General features: G+C 39.1%; 1 protein-coding gene across 2 annotated transcripts in view; it reads right to left on the bottom strand.

Annotated features, from left to right (window-relative positions):
• Window positions 1–19,904, bottom strand: part of UCHL3 (ubiquitin C-terminal hydrolase L3) — a 58,647-nt gene extending 38,743 nt beyond the window's left edge. The window contains exons 1-3 of one of the 2 annotated variants that reach the window (XM_049853001.1): window positions 19,764–19,904; window positions 19,528–19,649; window positions 5,083–5,211 (exon numbers count right to left, since the gene is read on the bottom strand). In XM_049853001.1, coding sequence (XP_049708958.1) covers window positions 5,083–5,211; window positions 19,528–19,557 — 159 coding nt within the window. In that variant the 5' untranslated portion in view covers window positions 19,558–19,649; window positions 19,764–19,904. The remainder of the gene's footprint in view (window positions 1–5,082; window positions 5,212–19,527; window positions 19,650–19,763) is intronic. The other variant, XM_049853002.1, reaches the window with a different exon arrangement.
• Between the last annotated feature and the right edge of the window lie 2,871 nt (window positions 19,905–22,775).

Raw genomic sequence — 22,775 nt, 5'->3', positions numbered from 1 at the left:
ATGTTTATAGAAAACCCATAATTAAGAAATGGCTTTTTAACAACAAATGTATATATCTGTCATGTATACAACTGTGTACCCCCCAAAATATCTATCAACTTGGACAGGCCAGGATTCCCAGTATCGTCTTATTGTCCACCATTTTGTCATTTGACGTGATTTTCCTGTGGGTTGTAAATCTTATCTCTATGATGTTAATGAGATGGGATTAGTGACAATCATGTTAATGAGGCAGGACTCAATCTACAACATTGGGTTGTATCTTTGCCCAATCTCTTTTGAGATATAAAAGAGAGAGGGAAGTGGAGAGACATGAAGATCTCATACAACCAAGAAAGTAGAGTCAGGAGCGTGCATCTTTTGGACCTGGGGTCCCTGTGCTGAGAAGCTCCTCAGCCAGGGGGAGGTTGATGACAAGGACCTTCCTCCAGAGCCGACAGGGAGAAAGCCTTCCCCTGGAGCTGGCATCCTCAGTTTGGACTTCTAGCCTCCTTGGCTGTGAGAAGACAAATCTCTCTTTGTTAAAGTCATCCACTTGTGGTATTTCTGTTATAGTAGCACTAGATAACTAAGAATCTGGCACCGAGAGTGGAGAGCTGCTCTAACAGATACCTAGAATGTGGAAGCAGTTTTGAAACTGTGAATGGGTAGAGGCTGTAAGAGTTTTAAAGTGCCTAACAGTAAAAGCCTAGATTGCCTTGAAGAGACTGTTAGAGGAAATACGGACATCAAAGACAATTCTGGTAAGGATTCAGAAGGAAGTGAGGAGAACTGTTATACTGGAGATAGCATAGACAATGAGGAGCAGCAGAGAAACGGCAGTAGCTGAACTAGGAGACTGGCGCAAGACAGCGCTGGATCTGAACCACAGAGCGAGAGAGCTGAGTACCTTTGCGCAGAAGGCTTCCTCGCAGAGTGGGGTGCCTCCAGGCACTTATTGAAAAAGCTAGACATGCTGGCTCACAGAGCAAGAGAGCTGATTGCCTTCCAGTCAAAGTTTACTGGTGAGTGGGGTGCCTCCAGGCACTTATTGGTAGACCTAGAGAGCTTTGGAACACTTGCCCCAGCAGGGCAAATGTAGGCCTGGAGGCCAAGGAACCAAGACTGAAGCCGAAGGGACAAGGGACACAGGAAGCAGAGCTGCCTCAATCTCAAGGGTGGAGTTGCCACTCAGACATACTAGGAGAATGGGGCTGCCCAAAGCTGAGGGAGCAGAGTTGCTATTCCGGTAGGCCTAGAAGGTGGAGCTGAAGCCCAGGGCCAAAGGGCCTCCATTCAGAATCTGGAGAGTATGGCCAACACCCGGATTCTGGAGGTCAGGGCTACTGTATAAATGGTCTCAGAGAACAGAGAACAGAAGATGTATTCTACTGACTTGCTCGGTGCCTCTTATCCCTTCTTTCCCTCCAGTTTCTCCCATTTTTAATGGCAATGTCTAGCTTCTGCCTGTTCCACCAATGTACTTTGGATATAGATAGCTTGTATTCTTGATTTCACAGATGAAGATAAATTTTTGGATTTTGTATGTGGAGTTGATTTAAGTCTTTTGCTGTGATATGATGGGGTGAATGTGTTTTACATGTGGCAAGGACAGAATTTTGGGGGGGGGGCCAAAGGGTAGAATGTCACGGATTGAATTGTATTCCCCTAAAATGTATGTCAACTTGGTGAGGCCATGATTCCCAGTATTGTGTGATTGGCCACCATTTTGTCATCTGATGTGATTTTCCTATGTGTTGTAAATCCTACCTCTATGATGTTAATGAGGTGGGACAGGCAGCAACTATGTTAATGAGGCAGGATTCAGTCTACAAGACTGGGTTGTGTTTTAAGCCAATCTCTTTTGAGATATAAAAGAGAGGGGTGCTGAGAGACATGGGGACCTCATACGACCAAGAAAGTGGAGTCAAGAGTGTGTATGCTTTGAACCTAGGATCCCTGTGCTGAGAAGCTCCTCAGTCAAGGGGAGGTTGATGACAAGGACCTTCCACTAGAGCCAATAGAGACAGAAAGCCTTCCCCTGGAGCTGGCACCCTGAATTCAGACTTCTACCCTCCTAGACTGAGAGAATAAATTTCCGTTTGTTAAAGCCATCCATTTGTAGTATTTCTATTATAGCAGCACTAGATAATAAGACAGTATCTATGCTTAAATTTTTATGAATGTGCTTCTAAATCAAATTTTTAAGTAACATTCTCAAAATAAACAAACATTCATTCATTCATATAAGTTCAATTGATAAGAACTTCAGAAAGGTTCAATATAGTATTGTCTTACATTGAAATGTTCACACAGCATAAGCCTATAGTTTACTGTGTACCCACCCAGTACCCAGTGCCATTGAGTTTACTTTGTAGTTGTTGTTTAATATCAATGTTCCTTGCTGACAAGACAAAATGAGGTTAGACAACTTCCTAAGATTTAAAGTTTAGGAAAAAAATCCTAAAATGATATAAAGCAAGTATAGGAAAAAAGGAAAAGCAATTACGGTGACCAAAGAAAGAACACATGGTTAGAGGCAGCTAGGACAAGCAATACAAATATCAGAGAGAAATACATTTACAACCTCTTCACCTATGACTCACTGGTTGGTAAGCACTACTATAAAGCACGCATTTAAAACACCATAACTGACTTTATTTAAAGGCTATAGTATCTATGGCAGCTCCCTTGTTCTAAATTAGAACTTCAAAGACTAAAACAACCTGTATCTCTTAAAAACATCCATTGATAGCCTTTGAGTGACATTGTAGTATGTCACTTATGGGCTGAAATGAGGATCTATCAAATTATAAAAGGCATCAAAAAAGTTGCAGATGCCACTGATTCTCTCTACTCCTGTACGTGCGCACGTGCTAGGTGCCACAGAGTCGTTTCCAGCTCACAGCGACCCCATGTGTTACAGGGTAGAACTGCCCCATTGGGTTTTCTTGGCTATAATCTTTACAGAGGCAGATCACCAGGTCTTTCTCCCGCAAAGCCGCTGGGTGGGTTTGAACGGCCAACCTTTTGGTTAGCGGCAAGTACTTAATTAACCGCTTGTGCCACCAGGGCTCCTTTGAGAATATATAAACCCCTCAAAAAACCAAAATCAAACCCGCTGCTGTTGAGTTGATTCCGCCTCATAGCAACCCTACACGACAGAGTGGAACTGCCCCATAGGGTTTCCAAGGAGTGGCTGGTGGATTCAAACTGCTGACCTTTTAGTTAACAGCCAAGCTCTTAACCACTGTACCAGCAGGGCTCCAACATACATATGTATGTGCATATACACACACACATATATATACACATACATAAATATATGTATATCTATATATACACACACGCATACTTACTTATAGAAATATCTACAGAATTGTGTTCTTCCTAGCAATTAGGCACAATGAACTTTCTCGGCATGGATGACCCACTAAATGAAGAAGCCCTACCGATAAGGATAACATGCTTTTAAAATACTAATGGTCCACTAAATGAAGGAAATCAAATACAATTTATTTTTTTAAAAAAAAGTAGGTCATAAAAATCAATGGTTGGGGAAATCTCCAATTCAGGCCATAAACTCATATTTGTATCACAGCAGCTAAGAAAACTGAAGCTTTAAGCAGCTGATTTTTTCACGTTTTATTGCTTCCTAAAATTGGGGTTCTGAGATAGTTATTGTAAGAGCTTGCTTACTAGTCAAAAGGATGGCAGTTCAAAGCCACCCAGGGTGCCTCGGAAGAAAGACCTGGTGATCTGTTTCCAAAATGTCACAGCCTTGAAAACCCTGTGGTGTGCAGTTCTACTCTGCAGCTCGTGGAGCTGCCATGTGTCAGAACTGGCTTGATGGCAATGAGTTTGGTTTTTGGTTTTGGATAGTTATCTACTAGTTTATTTCAGGAATAAAGACAGTAACAATAATATTGGGAGAGTGACTTAAATTTTTGTCCTGTTACACAAATTAGCTATCTAACTTCAGAATAATCATGACCTCACCAATAAAGTTAGGGGTTTGGTCTAATACCAGATAATCACTAAGTAATTTCCAACTCTAAAAGTCTATGAATATTACACACAAAAAATATGAAGAAATACCACTACTTTTATTAAATAATTTTTGTTGAACCCTTAAGTAGAGATTTGCAATGTTTATTTTATCTTGAACTGAGGCTAATTAGTTCTTGCACAAAGAAAATTGATACAAGAATTTCTAGACTGAGCTATGCCTATTTCTTAATTTCTGTGAGATCTGACTCCATTAATTCCTAAAAAACAGGATGACCTGAGCACGTACATGCTAAGTCATCAACACTTAATTTCTCCCACATCTTCCCAAACGTTTACTTCTTCATTTTTTTTTTTTTTTTTACAACTACTGAGTTCATCCTACTGTTTCTAAATTTAAAAATAAAAATGAGAAGGATATAAACTCAAAAGAGGTTTTAAAATGCACTTAGAAGTTTTGGCTTTACTATACATAACTATATGACCTCATTCTAGAAGAAAGGAGTGAAACGTATGGAATTTTGAATTTAATAGAGATCCAAGAATACCTATCTACAATCCTTAACACATCCTAAGTCTGTCAATTAAGCCGTGTTTCAGCTTAGTGATTCCTACCCAAATCAAATTATTCTGAAAATAATGTAATCCATGCCATCAGCTTCCCCTACCTCCATAAAACAAGCTACGGAGATTTTTTATACATTGAAAAACTTTTACATTTGAAAATTTGGATGTTCTATATTCATATATTTTCTAAGACACATTTAAGATTGTTCCAGTCCTTAACATTTCCAAATTACATTATTTCAAAATGTGTTCAATGTCACATTAAAACAAAATTGTGGCAAATTAACCCTATGTTATAAAAAAACAACACAAATTTAAAAGACTAACCCAGGGCTTTACAGTCAATCTATAAATCAGAATCCAAGTATCATCTCTTTTAACCAAAATTTGAAGATGTCCCCACTGGCTAGATTGCTTGATTTTATGCAAGAAGGAGAACAATTGTCCTTAAAGAAGAGTGTATTTTAATTCAACAACAAAACAGAACTTTGTATTCACCAGAAACTTAATCTCTTACTTGACAATTACCTTTTCTGTAATAGGGAAGAGAAGTAGCACTGCACAGACTGGTCTTGGAACCATGCTAAGGAGTTCAGGATCCATTCCATACACATCAACAAATTGCCAGTTAGGTTGTAGACCTAACTGCCTGAGAAACTGGTAAAAGAAAGAAACAAAAACAGTACAGCGTGAATACAAAAAAGAAAAACCAGTATGCTGTCAGCAGTGAAATAATCAACAAGTACGTACTATGCATCTAATACATAAAAAGGGAGACAAGGTACAAACATTACTGATGTTAAACAGGAATGAAGTAAAGCAGGTTTTCCATGAATAAGGTAAAAATACACAGTTGTTTAATTATATAAATCCACAAACACTTAAAATTCATAATACATTAAGCAGAATCTGTTTTCAAAAGCTATTATTTTGGGATTGACTCTAATAAACCAGGGCTTCAGGAAATACACACAGTTTGGCTTGGTTGGTACATTAAGGTCATTTCCAGCACCTGAATTTTAAGGAAATGCATCTAAATTCTACTAAAAGAGGAATTATTTTAGTAGATCAACAGAGTTTATCCTACTTGCCAAAAAGGATGTCTGAGTTTTACAGATAAGTAGATAGATATCAAGAATTGTATCACTGAGCAAAGAGTAATATAAAGCCAAGAAAGTCCAAGTGACTTACATAAATGCCAAAAAATATTTGATACAGGAAGAAGCTTCTTGACCTCTACTCACTCAACTTCACTGCCTCTCTTATAACTGGCCAAACAACTTCAACAAAAGATCAGTGGTGTTTTGAAAGTCTTATGATTTTCACACACAAGTAAAATTTTGCTGAAGATAATTCAAAAGCGGTTGCAGCAGTACATCAACAGGGAACTGCCAGAAGTTCAAGCCAGATTCAGAAGAGGACGTGGAATGAGGGATATCACTGTTGATGTCGGATGGATCCTGGCTGAAAACAGAGACTACGGGAAAGATGTGTACCTGTGTTTTACTGACTACACAAAGGCATCCAACTGTGTGTGGATCGTAACAAATCATGGATAGTATTGCAAAGAATGGGAATCCCAGAACATTTAACTGTGCTCATGTGGAACCTGTACACAGACCAAGAGGTGGTTATTCAAACAGAACAAGAGATACTGCATGGCTTAAAGTCAGGAAAGGTGTGCATCAGGGTTGTATTCTTTCATTGTATTTATTCAATCTGTATGCTGAGCAAATAGTAAGAAAAAGAACGCAGCATTGGTATTGGAGGAAGACTCATTCATTAATAACCTGCGATTCGCATATGACACAACCTTGTTCACTGAAACTGAGAAGGACCTGAAGCACTTATTGATGAAGACCAAAGACTACAGCCTTCACTATGGATTGCACTTCAACATAAAGAAAACAAAAATCTTCACAACTGGACCAATAAGCAACATCAAGACAAACGGAGACAATATTGAGGTTGTCAAGAATTTCATTTTACTTGGATCCACAATCAATGCCCATGGAAGCAGCAGTCAAAAAATCAAAAGACATATTGCATTGGGCAAATCTGCTGCAAGAGATATCTTTAGAGTGTTGAAAAGCAAAGATGTCAGTCTGAGGACTAAGGTATGCTTGACCCAAGCCATAACATTTTCAATCACTTCATATGCATGCGAAAGCTGGGCAATGAATAGGGAAGACCGAAGAAGAATTCATGTCTTTGAATTATGGTGTTGGCAAAGAATACTGAATATACCATGGAATGCCAGAACAAACAATTCTGTTTTGGAAATAGTATAGCCAGAGTGTTCCTTAGAAGTGAGAATGGTGAGACTTTGCCTTACACATTTTGGACATGTTATCAGGAGGGACCAGTCCCTGGAGAAGGACATCATGTTTGGTTAAGTAGAGAGTCAACAAAAAAGAGGAAGACCCTCAGTGAGAAGGACTGACACCGTGGCTGCAACAAGAGGCTCAAGCATAACAACAACTGTATGAGCGAGGTGCATGTCCAGGCAATGTTTCGTTCTGTCGTACTTAGGGTTGTTTTGAGTTGGAACCAACTCGACAGCACCTAACAACAACAAATGGTTTCACAGGAGAATGAAATGTCAGACCTTAATCCATCACATAAAAGAAAAAGATAAAAATAAAATGAGAATGATGCCAATTTTACAATAAATTCTTAATAATTGCCTGTATTAAATGAAGCTGATGATAAAAAAGTACACCATCACAAAATTTTATGTTAAAATATTTTATATTAGATATGCATAATTATATCTCCCTTCAAGAATACATCACAGTATCTACTGGTCTTACATTATCTGAAATTTAAAAATAAAAAACAGTACCTTGGGTACTTCCCCCTGAAGAATGATCACATGTATGATTAGATCATCAAATGAGATCTTACAAAACCAACAGAAACCATGCCATGTAATATAAATAGCATTATTCATCTCACATACAGCTGGGTTTTATCAGACAAGACCTTCCTGTTTAGAGGACTACTCTATACTCCTCCATTTCTCTGGCTGTCGAAGTGAATCTACTTGGGAAAAAAAATCACTGATCAAAATAAGTTCTTAGATACTTTTAGTAAGAAATCTACTGAATTAGAAACTCTCTCTTGGCAGAATGTAGTCAGCGTCTGTTAGTTTCATTCCTGCATCAAGTTACATGCCCTACAACAGTCTGGGGCCGTGAAGATCAATGGACTCCTCTACATTATAGTCAGTCTTCATGAGATTCCTATTCATGATTGAAGATTTTAATAACGTTTGCTGAATCACTCCACACCATTTCCCTCTCCCTTCTCTCCTTCCTTCAAAATTCCCTTGTCAGTATCTAATTCTACCTAAAAATCAAAAGGGATTAAGACCAGCTGCAAAGTCAAGGGAAGGAACTATATCTTATTTACCTTTTTAATTGCCTAGCACTGTCCCTGGCGAATCCATAAAGATACTCAAGTAATGTTTGTTAAACTGAACTGAATATTACATCTCTATTTTAGATAATATAGCCATCCATCTGTAAGTCAGTTAAACCTATGTTTATAATAAATATTTAATATATTTGGTTTTTTAACTGTTTATTGCTTTTGAAAATATACGCAGCAGAACATACACCAATTCAACAATTTCTGCAGGTATGATTCAGTGACATTGATTACATTCTTCAAGTGGCAACCATTCTCACCCTCATTAACATGTATTTGTTTTTATTTGTGCCAAGTTAAAGAGGTTGTAAGATACACCTGGCTCTAAAGGCTGGCATTCATTTAATCAGCTGTGAATGCTATCTACGTTTAACTGACAGCACTAAAAGACATATATCCTCAAGGATAAGCATCACTAACCCTGGCTCCCCTCCCCCCCCCCAAAAAAACCCCAAACCCCAATGCCATCAAGTTGATTCCAATTCATAGCAACCCTATGGGATAGAGCAGAACTGCTCCGTAGGGTTTCTGAGGCTGTAAATTTTTACGGAAGCAGACTGTAACATCTTTCTCCCGTGGGGCCGCTGGTGGGTCCAAACCCCTGGCCTTTCGGTTAGCAGCTGAGCATTTTAACCACTGCACCACTGGGGCTCCTTATAAATCCTGATAAGAAGATTTAAATCTATTACTTAAGTTTATGTACCCCCAAAAGTCAATCTGCTATAAAGTTATAAAACAAGATAGTGCACATAACAGCGTAATTTTACATCCGAGCTGCAAACTAATAACAACAGTTAAAACATTTTAGTGCAATTATCTGACCAAAATTGGCAAGTTACTATGATGTAAAGGTCCTCCATCGTCAACTGGCTCTATTTTAGCCAAAGTTAACAAGTATAAAAAGCACCCAGGCCGAAAGGTATCAACTGTAGTGAGAATGAGTAATATCAAACTGAGGGCACCAAAGGAATGAGCCAATAGCCAAGGGTTTTACCAGAACCATAGCTCTTGTTAACTTTTTAGTCATATCACCAATTGAATGAAATAAAGAAGTTCAATTCTATTAATATCTATTAGGTACATCCTCTGTCTCCAATTGCTGTGAGTCAGAATCACACTGGAAGTCATCATATAAATAAGAAGAATAAAAGAATAAAAGCAAACTGTTCCTAGTAACTACCTCTAGGAAGCAGGGAAAAGATGAGGGAGAGGGACTTCAGCTTTTACCTCTGACTTTTTTTAAAATCATGAAGATGTCCTACTTTTACAATCTTTTAACTGTGTTTTAAAATGGTCATAAGTAAAAAGACAAAGATCACAAAAAAATTCTCCAAATGTTAACAGCAGTTAGCTTGAGCAGTGTGAACCCAACTTTATATTTTCTAGTAATTTTTTAAATGTTATTTTTATAATAGCTATATGTAGTTTGTAAGCTATAGATTTATAAAACTAATACACATATTATTTCATTTAAATTTACAAAACTGGGAGAAAACCTGAAACAATAGCTTTAAAACTACAGTAAGAAAAACAAACTGCAGGCTACTCACAAAGAAAATTAGTCTGTATACACATTTGCAATGCCATCTTTACACACTTAATTTACACACTACATTTTCATCTTATTTGCATCAAGCAGAATAAAGGGTTTTATAGCCTCCTAATACTACTCTTCCAGGAAGTTTTCTAGTTTAAACACTAGGTAATAAAATATCAAACAATGCTGACTGATTGGATTACCAGATTTTTCACAATGCCTCTAAAATTTTGGACACTCAAGAAAAATAATAAGTAAATTCAAATATGTGGTCATAAAAAATCCTTAGTCAACTTATCCTTTTTATGGTTAGGTCCAATGATAAATTTTCCAATGAGGACTATTTAAAATTACTTACATTTTTTGAGACTGCTATATATCAGAAAACATGCAAGAAAGTTTAACATACTTTACCTTAATTAATCCTTAGGGCATCTAGCAAGGTACCAGTAAAACCAGTTGTCACTGAGTTGACTCTGACTCCTGGTTTCCTTTTTCCCATTGAGAAAACTGAGTCTGGGAGGCTGAATAATTTTCTAAGGTCACAGCACTAGAACTCACGGGCAGGGAGGGCTCTGGGTTCTCTGCCACCTGTTTGCTTTTCCAGCCTCATCTCCCACTGCTTGCGGTATCCTTTTTCTGTACCTTGTTCTCTAACTTCAGCCACAATAACCTATTAGTTTCTCAAAGAGTCTATAATGATCTCTTTCCCTTCAGGTTTTTGCACACAAGCTAGGCTGTATTTGAAAAACTGTTAGCCTCTGCCCCTAACTCATAGCGAATTTCTTCTCATTCTTTAGGTAACAGTCAAAACAATCTGAGTTTATAAATAAAGGAAATAGAAAAATAAAATTCACTTTCTTTTGAAATGTGTTTTCTCTCATCTTTACTGATCTGCTCAGGGCAGCCATAGATTTTTTTCCCTTATTACTAATTTATTAGTGATTTGAATTATAACATAGAAATTATACTTATCTAATAATTGCTTGATACTACTACTAGCAAATGTATAATAGTTATTGCTAGATGCAAAACTAGGACAATAATAGTTAAATGAGAAAACGACAATTCTTAAAAGCATGAAAACTAGCAAAATGAATTTTAATAGATTTAGTAAAAAAAAGTACAATATTAAGTACAGAATAGGAAAAAAACTGACAATATTTTATCAGAGTATTAAAAAAAGAGGAGGCTCATTGCACTGCAGGCTCAAAATGGACTAACCATACAACTGTAAACAAAGGTAATGGAATGTTAGCTTTGAAAGAAGCACTGTCCTTCAAGACAATGTAGTATTAGTCCACTGCACTCACCAGATTATTCAGCATGGAATATAGTATCAACTATAGGAGTCATATTTATTCTGTTTGTTATAAGGACGACAAATAGAAGCAGGTCCAAAGAAAGATGGCCAGAAATGAAAAGGTTCGAAGGATATCACAGCTGGAGATACCGAGTATGTTCGGTGAGAACTTAAACTATCATGATCCCCGCACTCAGATATTTTTATTAATAGCATGGAAGAACAGTTCGATTTACTCTATGTGGTTTCAATGGGAGGATGGATGGACAATTGCAGGAAGTTACATGAAAGCAGATTTTGTTTCAGTAAGAAGAGATATAATTCTAATTATGTATTATACTCATTATTATAATTTAAAAATAAACCACATTACAACATAGAATACTGCTTATGAAATATCCAGGCATTCATGATCATGGACCATGAAAGGGTTCATGACCATGTCAAAGGTAACTTTAAGAGAGAATTTTCTGGAATAGGAAAGCAGCTGTGTAAGATTTATTCATTCTTCCATTCAATAAATATTTGTTGACAGCCCCCTATGGGCCAGATACCATTCTTGGTATTGCAGACATGTCCCTGCTCTCATAGAACTTATATTCTAGTGGTAGGATATACATAATAACCAAACACAAAAACAAACAATATAATTTCACAGAGTAATAAGTATTATGAAGAAAATATAACAAGACACAATGACAGTACAGATTTGGGGGGATACTCTAGTTGAGAAGTCAAGGAAAGATTCCCTGAGGTGCTGACTTTAAGTTGAGCCACAGCTGACAAGAAAGAAGCAGACATGAGACGATCTGGAGCACAATGACTCAGGCAGAGGATGAACAAGTACAAAGATGCGGATGTAGGAACAGGTTTGACATTTGAGGACTGCAGCACAACACGAGTGGGACAGGGATGGGAGAGGTCAGAGATGTGGAAAGTTCCCCCTTGGAAGGTCATCGTAGGAAGCTTCAATTTTATTCTTAAGGATAAGCAAAGGAAGACTTGTAGGGCGTCTTAAGCACGGAAGTCACAAGATGTGATTTGCATTTTTATAAGACTACTTTAGGTGTATATAGAACACAGATTTTCTGGAGGCAAAAGAAGAAGCAGAAAAACTAGTTAGGAGGCTACCGTAGATGTCCAAGCTAAGGATGATGGTGCCTTGGGTTGTGGTAGTAGAAATTGACAGAATGGCCAGATTTGGGATATATTTTGAAGGAAGAATTAAGAAGAGTTGCAAATAAATTGCATCTGAGGAGTGAATGAAAAAGAATATCAGAAATAGCTAACATTCATGGAGTGTATGCTTTGTTCCAGATATTGTTCTACATACTTTACATGTAATAATTTATGTAATCCTTACAGCAATCTCATGAGATTAGGAAAGATTATGAGATATTAAGAAATTGAGGCACAAAAAGGTTAGATAACTGCCCATGGTCTGAGAGCTGGTAGACCATGGTAGAGTTTCAAACCCAAGAAATCAAATCGATATACTATGGCTTCTTCCAAACAGCCTGGTCAGGGAGAAGAATCAATGACGTTAACTTAAGCACTGGGTAGATGGCGATGCCCTTGAAAGACTAGGGAAGAAATGGGTTTGGTGGAGAAGAGGGAAGATGTAAATCCAGATTTCTGTTTTGTCCATGTTAAATGTGAGGTATTGTTAGATTGAATTATATCCCCACAAAATATGTATTGGAATTCTCACCCCATACCTATGGGTGCAATCCCGTTTGGGAATAGGGTTTGCTTCTTATGCTAATGAGGTCATATCAGTGCAGAGTGTGTTCTAAATGTAATCACTTCTGAGTTATAAAAAGAGCAGATTAGACACAGAGGCACGTACATACTGAGGAAAAGAGACGCCATGTATGGATTGCCACAGATCAAGGAAGGCCGAGGGCTACAGACAAGGAAAGAAACTACAGTGGAGACCCTGATTTGGAATTTAATCTCCAGAACTGAGGGAAAATAAATTTCTATTCTTTAAGCCACCCACTCATGGCATTTCTATTACAGCAACATTAGAAAACTAAGACAGATATCCAACCTGGTAGAGAAGTCAGAGCTTAGAGAAACTTAACTATGTTACAACTGATGCTATTTAAGCTACTAAAAAAAAAAAAAAAAAACCCGTTGTCAAGTCAATTCCAACTCAGAGGGACCCTACAGGGCACAGCAGAACTACCCACCTTTTGGTTAGCAGACGTAGCTCTTAACCACGACACCACCAGGGTTTCCAATTTAAGCCATACTATAGATAAAATCAAAGAGCCCAGGTGGCACAACGGTTAAGTGCTTGGCTGTTAACTGAAAGGTCAGCAGTTAGAATACGCCAGCCACTCTGGGGAAGAAAAGATGTGGTGATTTGCTCCTGTAAAGATTACAAAAACTCACTGCTGTCAAGTTGATTCCAAGTCATTGTGACCCGACAGGACAGAGTAAAACTGCCCCATAGGATTTCCAAGGCTGTAATCCTTACGGAAGCAGACTGCCACATCTTTCTACCATGGACTGGTGGGTTCAAACCTCCAACCTTTTGGTAAACAGCCAAGCACTTAACCACTGTGCCTTGCGGGGTCCTTAAAGTTACTTTTTAGAGGACAATGCATTTGCTTACAGTTCTACATATCTGTAGTAAAGACAAAGCCACATGTTAAATCTAGCTCTAAGCAACCTAAGGTATAAAATTTTCATGAAATATTAAAATTATAATAATCTGATCTTAAAAGTGCAAATCACGAGATTAGTTTTTAGAGATTAAATGCACCGTTGAGTATTTATTTCAATAATCTTTTCTTTTCATGACTATCTGCAAATTGACCCTTTTCTTTAATCAACATTACTCACCAATAGTTCAAACTGACCTCTTGAACTTTTGTGTTACCATGTCAGTACAAACGGATTTCTGAGCAGCGTTAAGCTTGACTTCATAAAAACAGTGGATACTTTAACCTTTCAGTGACAGGTTCTAAGCCTGCAAACTCAAAAATCACATTATGTAGTTCACCACCTAAAAAAAAATTGAGATTTTGGCATTTCAAGTCAGAATTTCTTCATGCTTTTTAAAATAAGCTGCTTTTGAATTTTCGTTGTTATTTATTAGCCATTTGTATTTCCCTTATAATAACAAAAGAATACAGTTAAAACAATTTTTAAAATCAAATGTCCTGGGGGCTTGTCACTGATTGAACTGTGTCCCCCCAAAATATGTGTCAACTTGGTTAGGCCATGATTCCCAGTAAAGTGTGATTGTCCTCCATTTTGTGATCAATGTAATTTTCCTATATGTTGTAAATCCTAATCTCTGCCTGTGGTTAATGAGGCAAGATTGGATTATGCTGAAGTGGATTAGGGGATGTGATACCTTTGCTCCTGTCACATTCCTGATCCAGTATAAAGGGAGTTTTCCTGGGCTGTGGCCTGCCTCTTACATGAGATAAAAGGAAAGAGAAGTGAACAGAGTGAGGGACCTCACACCACCAAGAAAGCAGCACCAAGAGCAGAGCACATTCTTTGGACCTGGGGTTCCAGCAAGGAGAAGCTCCTAGTCCAGGGGAAGATTGATGAAAAGGACCTTCCTCCAGAGCCAACAGAGAGAAAGCCTTCCCCTGGAGCTGATGGCCTGATTTTGGACTTCCAGCCTATTAGACTGTGAGAAAATAAACTTCTCTTTGTTAAAGCCACCCACTTGTGCCACTTCTGTTATAGCAGCACTAGATGACTAAGACAGGGCTTATCAACACTTTTTTGAAAGTACAGTATAAGCTAATTAATTTTTTCCTGCAGTATCTGGAATAATAGAAACTACTTCTGGTCTTTCCTTAGCTCAACCAACACTTCTTTTCATCACGTGTAACACTGAATTTTACAGACACTCCTGAAATTTTTGAGTAAGTAAACAAGTAAATCACAGTGGAGTCTCAATTAGTCAACAGTGAAAATTGATGTAAAAAAAAATCATCACATCAAATAGTAAAAGATCTTCAAACTAAAAAAAATAAACAACAACCAGAAAAACCTGAAGAACTAAAACCAAATGCTGTTGTCACTGATTCTGTACTTGTATCCCCATAAAGACTGAAAAAAACCCATTGCCATCAAGTCAATTTCGACTCATAGTGGCCCTACAGGACAGAGTAGAACTGCCCCATAGAGTTTCTAAGGCCGTAATCTTTATGGAACCACACTGCCACATCTTTCTCCCGAGAAGTGACTGGTGGTTTCGAACCCTCCAACTTTTGGTTAGCAGTCAAACACTTAACCACTGCCTAGGAAACCCTATAGGGCAGTTTCTATAAGGTCACTTTGAGTTCTGAATCTACAGGACGGCACACAACAACAGATAATAACACTATGGAGAGAATGTAGATAGAAATGCAGATAGATCAAGCCCTGGGGAGCTTCTCAGAAGTTAGAAGGGAGATAATTAGGCAAGGAAAGATTATTGTTTCAAGAAGAATGGAGCAGGCTACTCTACCGAATGCTGCTGAGAGGTCAAGAAATACGGTGACAGAAGAGTTACCACTGGATTTGGCAAAGTGGTGATCGTAAGTAAACATGACAGGAGTCATTACTGTGGATTGGTGGAGAAAGAAGCAACCTAGGAGTGAATATGGAAGAGAATGCGACAGCAGCTATGGAACGATCATTAGTAGAAAGTTTATGAAGGAGAAAAGCAGAGACACGGCAGTAGCTAGAGGAAGACAGGGCAACCAGGGTGTTTTCTTAAGATGGGATCCACTAACCAGAGAATGTTTGTATGTTTACGGTAATAATCTAACAGATGACCTAATTCTTTTTTTAACTCTAAGCATCTAGACTAAATAGAACAGTTCTGTTATAGAAAATTTATTTGCCCTTGGATATTACACATTATACAGAAAATATTTTGCCTCCTGAATAAAATCATATATAGGACTATTCCTAGGGGGTTTTTATATCAAAAATAATTGGTCCTAAAACTGAATAATATTTAAAATATATATAATATTGTTGAGCTGTACTCAAATCACACAAAAAAAAATCAAGACGAAGATCTAGTACGGTCATAAAATGCTATAATTGCACATACGACAGACTGCATTTTTTAGAAAGTTATAATTCTTGATGCTTAATTAACTGTAACTTTCCATCAACTTCAAGCTGGTTTTACCCTTCCAAAAACATATGTAAATAAGGCAGAGCTTAAAATTTTCTATCACTTAATTGAGTTTATTCTAGGTACGTCCTACCTGTAGCATGACAAAGTATTCTTAGAAGGAAGAGGTTGACAGCATATTAACCAATAAGTGAAAGCATTGCTACCACATTTACTGAGACATGTAGTTACTAGTTAATACGTCTAACAATTAACAATGATCTACATAGAGTAGACCATGGGTTATACAACACTAGGCATCATTACAGCATAAAACAGAATATGCTCAAACTAAGAGGTAACAGAGTGAAGTCAGGATCAAGTAAAAGGCCCGCAATTCCACCAAGGTGAGGAAGAGAAGGTGGGGATGGACACTGTTCTTGGGATTTATCTGCGGCTTAATTTATTAATTCTCCAAATTTTAAGTCAATTAATTAAATTTCTAGTCATTTTTCTACTCTTGACACCAACACATAGAAAATTGAGAAACCACAAAAATCTTAAAACTAACCACTTTTTAGATACTTGCCCATCCTTCTGAACTAAAAGCACATGATTTCTTTAATAAATAAATTTAAAACAAACTGAACCACCTCCAAAGCATGCCAGGCAAAGGGTACAATCAGATACTAAGGAACATCTTTTCTCTGTTGATACCACCTAAAAAAGGTCTCTTGTCATCATCCAACCTATTAATTTTTCCCTACTGTTCTCCATCACAGCACTGTGTTCATTTTTTTTTTTTACTGCACTTATAAATTGCTATTTGCTTACTTGTTTATGGTCTGTCTTCTCTGCTGAATTAAAAAGCAGAAAATCATGTATGTTTTAATCACCACTGTATAACTGGCTCCTGCTCAGACACCTGGTATTATAAATGGTGCCCCCAAAATATTATTTAATTAATATGAATGAGTGAATGTGTTTGATAGTCTATCAAGATTACCTAGGAACAAGGTCTTAGGGCAACAGAATTACAGAAAATAACTCTCCAGTCACACAAGCTTATACCATATTAAAACAATAACAATACCATCTAAAAATAGTTTTGTTCTTTAGTCTGTTCATATGGTGAACTATTTTGATTGATTTTTGATAGAAAACAGTCTTATAATATCAGGATACACTGTTGTTCCTCATGATTTATTATCCCTTTTATACACTACTGGATTCTACTTGCTAATATTTTTTGAGGATATTTACATCTGTGTTCATGAGGGATACTGGTCTGCAGTTTTTCTTATAATGTCCTTGTCTGGTTTTGGTATCAGGGTAGTGCTGGACTCATGAGTTGGGAAATGTTCCCTTATCTTGTGCTTACCTTCTTATGCTTACATATTTACCTTATGTATATGTAGAATTGGTATTATTTCTTCCTTAAACGATCTCAACAGACACAGAAAAAGCATTTGAAAAAACTCAACATCAATTCATGATAAAGTCTCGGCAAACTAGGAAAAGAAGGGAACTTCCTTAACCTGATAAAAAGCATCTACAAAAAACCTACAGCTAGCACCCTACTTAATATAAAAGATCAAATGTTTTCCCCTAAGATTGAGAACAAGACAATGACGTCCTCTCTCACCACTCCTACCCGTATTTGTATTGAAGGTTCTAACCTGTCCAATATGGCAAGAAAAAGAAATAATGGCACACAGATTGAAAAGGAAGAACTAAAACTGCCTATTTATTGACAACATGATTGTCTATATAGAAAATCCCAAAGAACCTAACCAAAAAAAAGAAAAAAAAGAAGGCCACTAAAAAAAAAAAAAAAGAACCAATAAATAAATGTAGCAAGAGAGCAGAATACAAAGTTAATACACAAAAATCAATTGTATTTCTGTATTCAGCAATGGAAAATTAGAAAGCAGAAATTGAAAAAGCACTATAATTTACAATTGCACCCAAATTCATCAAAAACTTATGGCTAGATCTAACAGAATATGTGCTAGATCTATATGCTGTAACTACAAACTACAAAATACTGATGAAAAAAATCAAAGACCTAAGTAAGTGGAGAGATGTACCATCTTCATGGATTGCCAAAGTCAACATTGTTAAGATGCCAATTCTCCCCAAAGTTCATCAATATATTCAACCCATTTGCCATCAAAATCACTGCAGGATTTTTTATAGAAATCAACAAACTGATTCTAAATTCATACGGAAAGGCAAATCAACTAGAATGGCCTAAACAATTTTGAACAAGAAAAACAATGTTGGAGGGTTCAGACTATTTAATTTGAAGACTATTATAAAACTACGGTAATCAAAACAGTGTAATACAGGCAAAAGAACTGACACATCAATGCAACAGAATGGGACCCCAGATACACAGTCAACTGATTTTTCACAAAGATATAAAAAGAGTTTCAGATTAAGTCTGAGGAAAATATGCTATTTCCTGTAGGCACTAAATCAGAAATTGTAAATACTGATACTTTAGCCTGAAGATTTCTTTCTTTTGACAAAAGGGACAAAATGTGTTAGAAAAAAAACCAGCAAATTTGAAAGTGGGGAAAACAAAACAAAATTAACATTGATTGGAAAGGGCATCATAAGAATAAAAGATATACGTTGGATTTTAAGCTTTGTACATTGATCTATGTATATTGATCTCTGTACATTTCTAAACTATGAAGAGGTAAGAGTTGGGGGAATAATAGTCATTTCAAAAGCATATAATTAATCTGAATAAGAAGGTAAAGGGTTTCTTGCAAACATTAAGATAAAGCATTTCTATTTCTTCCCTTCTATAAGGAATTTGCTACAAGCTTTGAAAACCAAAATTACGCTTTTAATACGTGACGAATCCCTTGGTGATGAGAAGGAAAATTATGGGGAGGGGGAAGTTTATCACATGATACACATACTAAGAGGGCAGTAAAAAGAAAATGAACTACTTACAATGAAAAACAGGATAAGGCAAGACTCATCTGAACAAATAAAATTTTACACCTGGCAGGACTTAATTGTTCCTTTAATGGAGTGGCTGGGAGATGTTCCCTCATTCCCCAAACCACAACCTCCAATATCCAGAACGAACTCATGGGCTGTAGGTGGCAAAGAATGGTGTGGGAACTATTATACTGGACTTTCTATGATACAAAAGCAACTAAATTTCCAGTTTTAAAAAACTAGGAGGGAAAGGGGGCGTGGCAGGGAAGAGAGGTGACTTGATGGGGCAAGAGAAGATGATTGGAAGGTGATTTCATAGTGCAGGCGGTGGATGAAATTACAAGGACTGGGTGGGCGAGTTTACAAAGCTTGGAGTCAGGAAGTATAGGAAAATTAGTCAGCCAGAAGGTATAGGAGAAGGAAACTTATACGGAATTTGCCCTAGAAAGAGGCCAAACAAAAAGCGAAGAGGGCTAGGAACCTTGAGAATGACTGTTCCTCAAGCCTCAGGCCCCAAGTCTCCTGGAAACGTGATGACCAGGGAACGGGGCCAGAGGAGGGGCTGAGGCAGTTGGGGGCATCTCCGGGAGCCAGGTGGCGGGGAGCTAGCTGTGAAAGAGGTGAGCATGCCTGGAGCAGAACAAGTGGGATTCTTACGGATTGAAATCCCAGGCCCCTAAGGGGCATGGAGATGGAGACGGGCAGGGATGCTGGCCAAGCAGGTAGAAAGGACTCCGGGGTCCTGAGTGACAGACACCTCCACTCACCTGGTTAGTGACCTGAAAACAAAACAGAGAACAACACTATTTAGAAACAGATGACTCCGGACTAGCGGCAGCAGCAGCCCGGCTCCCTCCACCGCAGCCCCAGGCCCGAACCCGATCAGCGCTCACCTCGGGATTGGCCTCCAGAGGCAGCCAGCGCTGACCCTCCATGGCTGCTCCGCCCTACCCCTCTCCAGCTCTGACAGCCACTGCGGTCGCCACTGCCACCGCCGCTTCCGCCCCCGCACGCCTTGACCCGGAACCGTCCAACACACATGCCCGGGGGAGTACCCAAGGATGGGGGCAAACTTGACGATCCTCTGGTGCCTTCCTCACTTTCTACAAAGCCGAATTTCAAGTCTTACATTTTAAATTAACATGCATCCGAGAGGAGAAAGAATAAAAGTCAAGCCCTTATTCAGGAAGAAAGAGAATCTGAATCACGGTCTGCTCCCCTCACGCTTGGACTCTCCCTATCCCAGCCCAGCCCCTGCGCTCTACGCATGCGCTAAGGCGCTGGTGTGGCTCCGCGTGCTCGCGGCTCTCTCGCATTCTACAACACCAGTCAGAGGCGCTAGGGGGCGTGCTTCTGAGTCCTCTCCTGCGAGGAAGGAGTGGGGCCAGTCACTCAGAGGCACAAGGCCAGAGGATGCTCTGGATTTGTGTTCCAAATGGGTGCAGAAGTGATATGTTGGCCTTGTCCGAGATTGCAGAGAAACAGAGTATTCTTCTATATCAAGTTCAGTTTGACAAGAGGTGTTGAGGACCTGCTTTGAATCGGAGGCTGTATTAAGTGTTTGAGACGCAAGGCTGAGCACTCCGCGGCATACAGGCGGTGCACAAGAGAACACAGAATCACGAAAAAGGTATGATACCACAGGGTAGTGGTAATTACGAGGTGTGGTGGAACTACCCAGAAGTGCAGTTAAAGGGAGAAGGAGTGTCCAGAAGGCTTCTTGGAGAATGTGGACACCTGGACTGAACCCTTAGAAAGAGAGGTGCCCTGAAGAAGGGGAAGCGTGCATGTGGCTGCAGAATCTGCAAGAGAGAAGGGCAGAGGTTAGAGATGATATTGGAGACATGAGACGGAGCTTATCTTGAAAATAAGGAGCCCGGTGGCTTAGTGGTTAAGTGCTCAGCTGCTAACCAAAAGGTGGCAATTCGAACTTACCAGCCCCCCTGCAAGAGAAAAGACCTGGCGATCTGCTCCTGTAAAGATTACAGTCTCGGAAACCCTACGGGGCAGCAATTTTACTCTGTCCTATAGGGTCGCAATAAGTTGGAATCCACTCGATAGCAACAACGAGATGGTTATCCTGAAAATGACAGGGAGCCACTAAAGGATTTTAAGCAGAATTTTTCACATTAGTCTTCCAACAGATTGTAAGGGCAGCTGCAGTGTCTATCTTCTACTCCTGTCCCTCCCCTCTTCCCCCTCACCTTACCCCCTCCTCCTTTTTTTCTTCTCCTCTGACTCCTGGGCTGAGTTTACTCCCACAATGTCAGAGAAGGCATTAAAGGAGGCTGACAAATGGCACACACTTGAGGTGTAGTGTTGTGAGCACGAGGTGAAACCTAGTTTGAATCATCATCAGCAACGGTGGCTGGACTTAGAGGTGAATGAAAGGAATGCAATGCACAATGCCAGAGATATCTGCTACAGTTTACCCCTTACACTGCACTTGTGGCCTTACATTAAATCCAGGCTGCAATCTCTACAAGAGGCTCATGGGCGACATTTAGTGGAATGAGCTAAAGTCCCTACTGCTGCAATGGTTTCCAAGGCTATCGGCAACATTTATCATCTTCCTCCTCTACCACCTGTTCTAGTTTTCCATCACTTTTGGCCGACACTAGATTACTAGATTTCTTGCCTGTTAGTGTGACCTTCTAACCATAAGGTTGGTGGTTCAAACACACCTAGAAGCTCAGAGGGAGAAAGACCTGGCAATCGGCTCCCATAAAGATTGCAGCCTGGAAAACCCTATGGGGCAGTTCTGCTCTGTCAAATGGGGTCACTAGGAGTAGGAATGGATTTGATGGCACCCAACGACAACAGTATGACCTTCACCCTTTAGGGCTCTAAGCCCTTAGTAGCCTTGCTCTTGTTATACTATGGTTGCTGTAATTGTTCATTTACCATCATCATTGGATATGGAAGCACCAAAATGCTGTGATGAATCCCCCAAGTTTCAGACATAATCCCCCAGTCTCCAAGTATAGCAACAATTCTAGGTCTTCAAAATAATAAGGATCAGTTACCCCTGCCAGTTTAGTAAAACTGGTCCATCTGCATGAGAGACTCGATATAATCAGATGGTAGTTATAGTTTCAAGTTTCAGTGGAGTCTTTACTCTGTCCCTTGGTGAAAAGTTTTTTCCCACTGTGAACCAAGACCAAAGTCTAGCACAGCCTAAAACTGTGGGCTCAAGAATGACAAACTCTGCAAGTAGATCTCTGGGAAGTGATGACATCTAGCCCTTTGTTCCTGGCCCTTTGCACCTATTGGGAACATAGTACCATGTATCAGCACACAAACTACATGGCCTGGCACCTCAGCTGAGCCATGGAAGCCATTCCAGCATTCTATCAGGCGAGCTGGTTCTGGGTGATGTAGTACATGATAGGACCAGGGATCCAGTGGTCCTGTGCCCATTGTTGCATCCTTTGCACTCTAAAATGGAACTCTCGACCAGAGACGATGTTATGCAGAATCCTATGCTGGTAAATCAGACACTCTTTTAACCCTCGGAAAATGGTTCTGGCAGCGATGCTAACAGCAAGGAAAGAAAATATTTGGAGTGTCAATTTCAACAAAGATGAATCACTGCTTCCTCCAGGGTAGTGTGGCTGGTGGTCTCTAAGGGATGATATCATATTAAGAGTCCAGTGTTGGTATCTGTTGCTGATAGACTGACATTCAGCAGTTGCAGTAGCTAGATCAGCTTATAAAAAGTACCTGTGCTGTTGAACCCATGCAGAGCTCCCATCTCTGTCACTGTGACAACTCCCTCATGGGCACATGGAACAAACACTGGGGTGGTCAAAGACGGTGGTGGACTGAATCACCCCCTCTGTGGTAGATGCTCATCAGTGGACATTAACATATGACACAAAGATCCACATGCTTTGTTCCCACTC

Source organism: Elephas maximus, chromosome 14, assembly GCF_024166365.1.
Source record: "Elephas maximus indicus isolate mEleMax1 chromosome 14, mEleMax1 primary haplotype, whole genome shotgun sequence".
Lineage (NCBI taxonomy): Eukaryota > Metazoa > Chordata > Mammalia > Proboscidea > Elephantidae > Elephas > Elephas maximus.
This window is presented reverse-complemented; position numbering and strand designations above follow the sequence as displayed.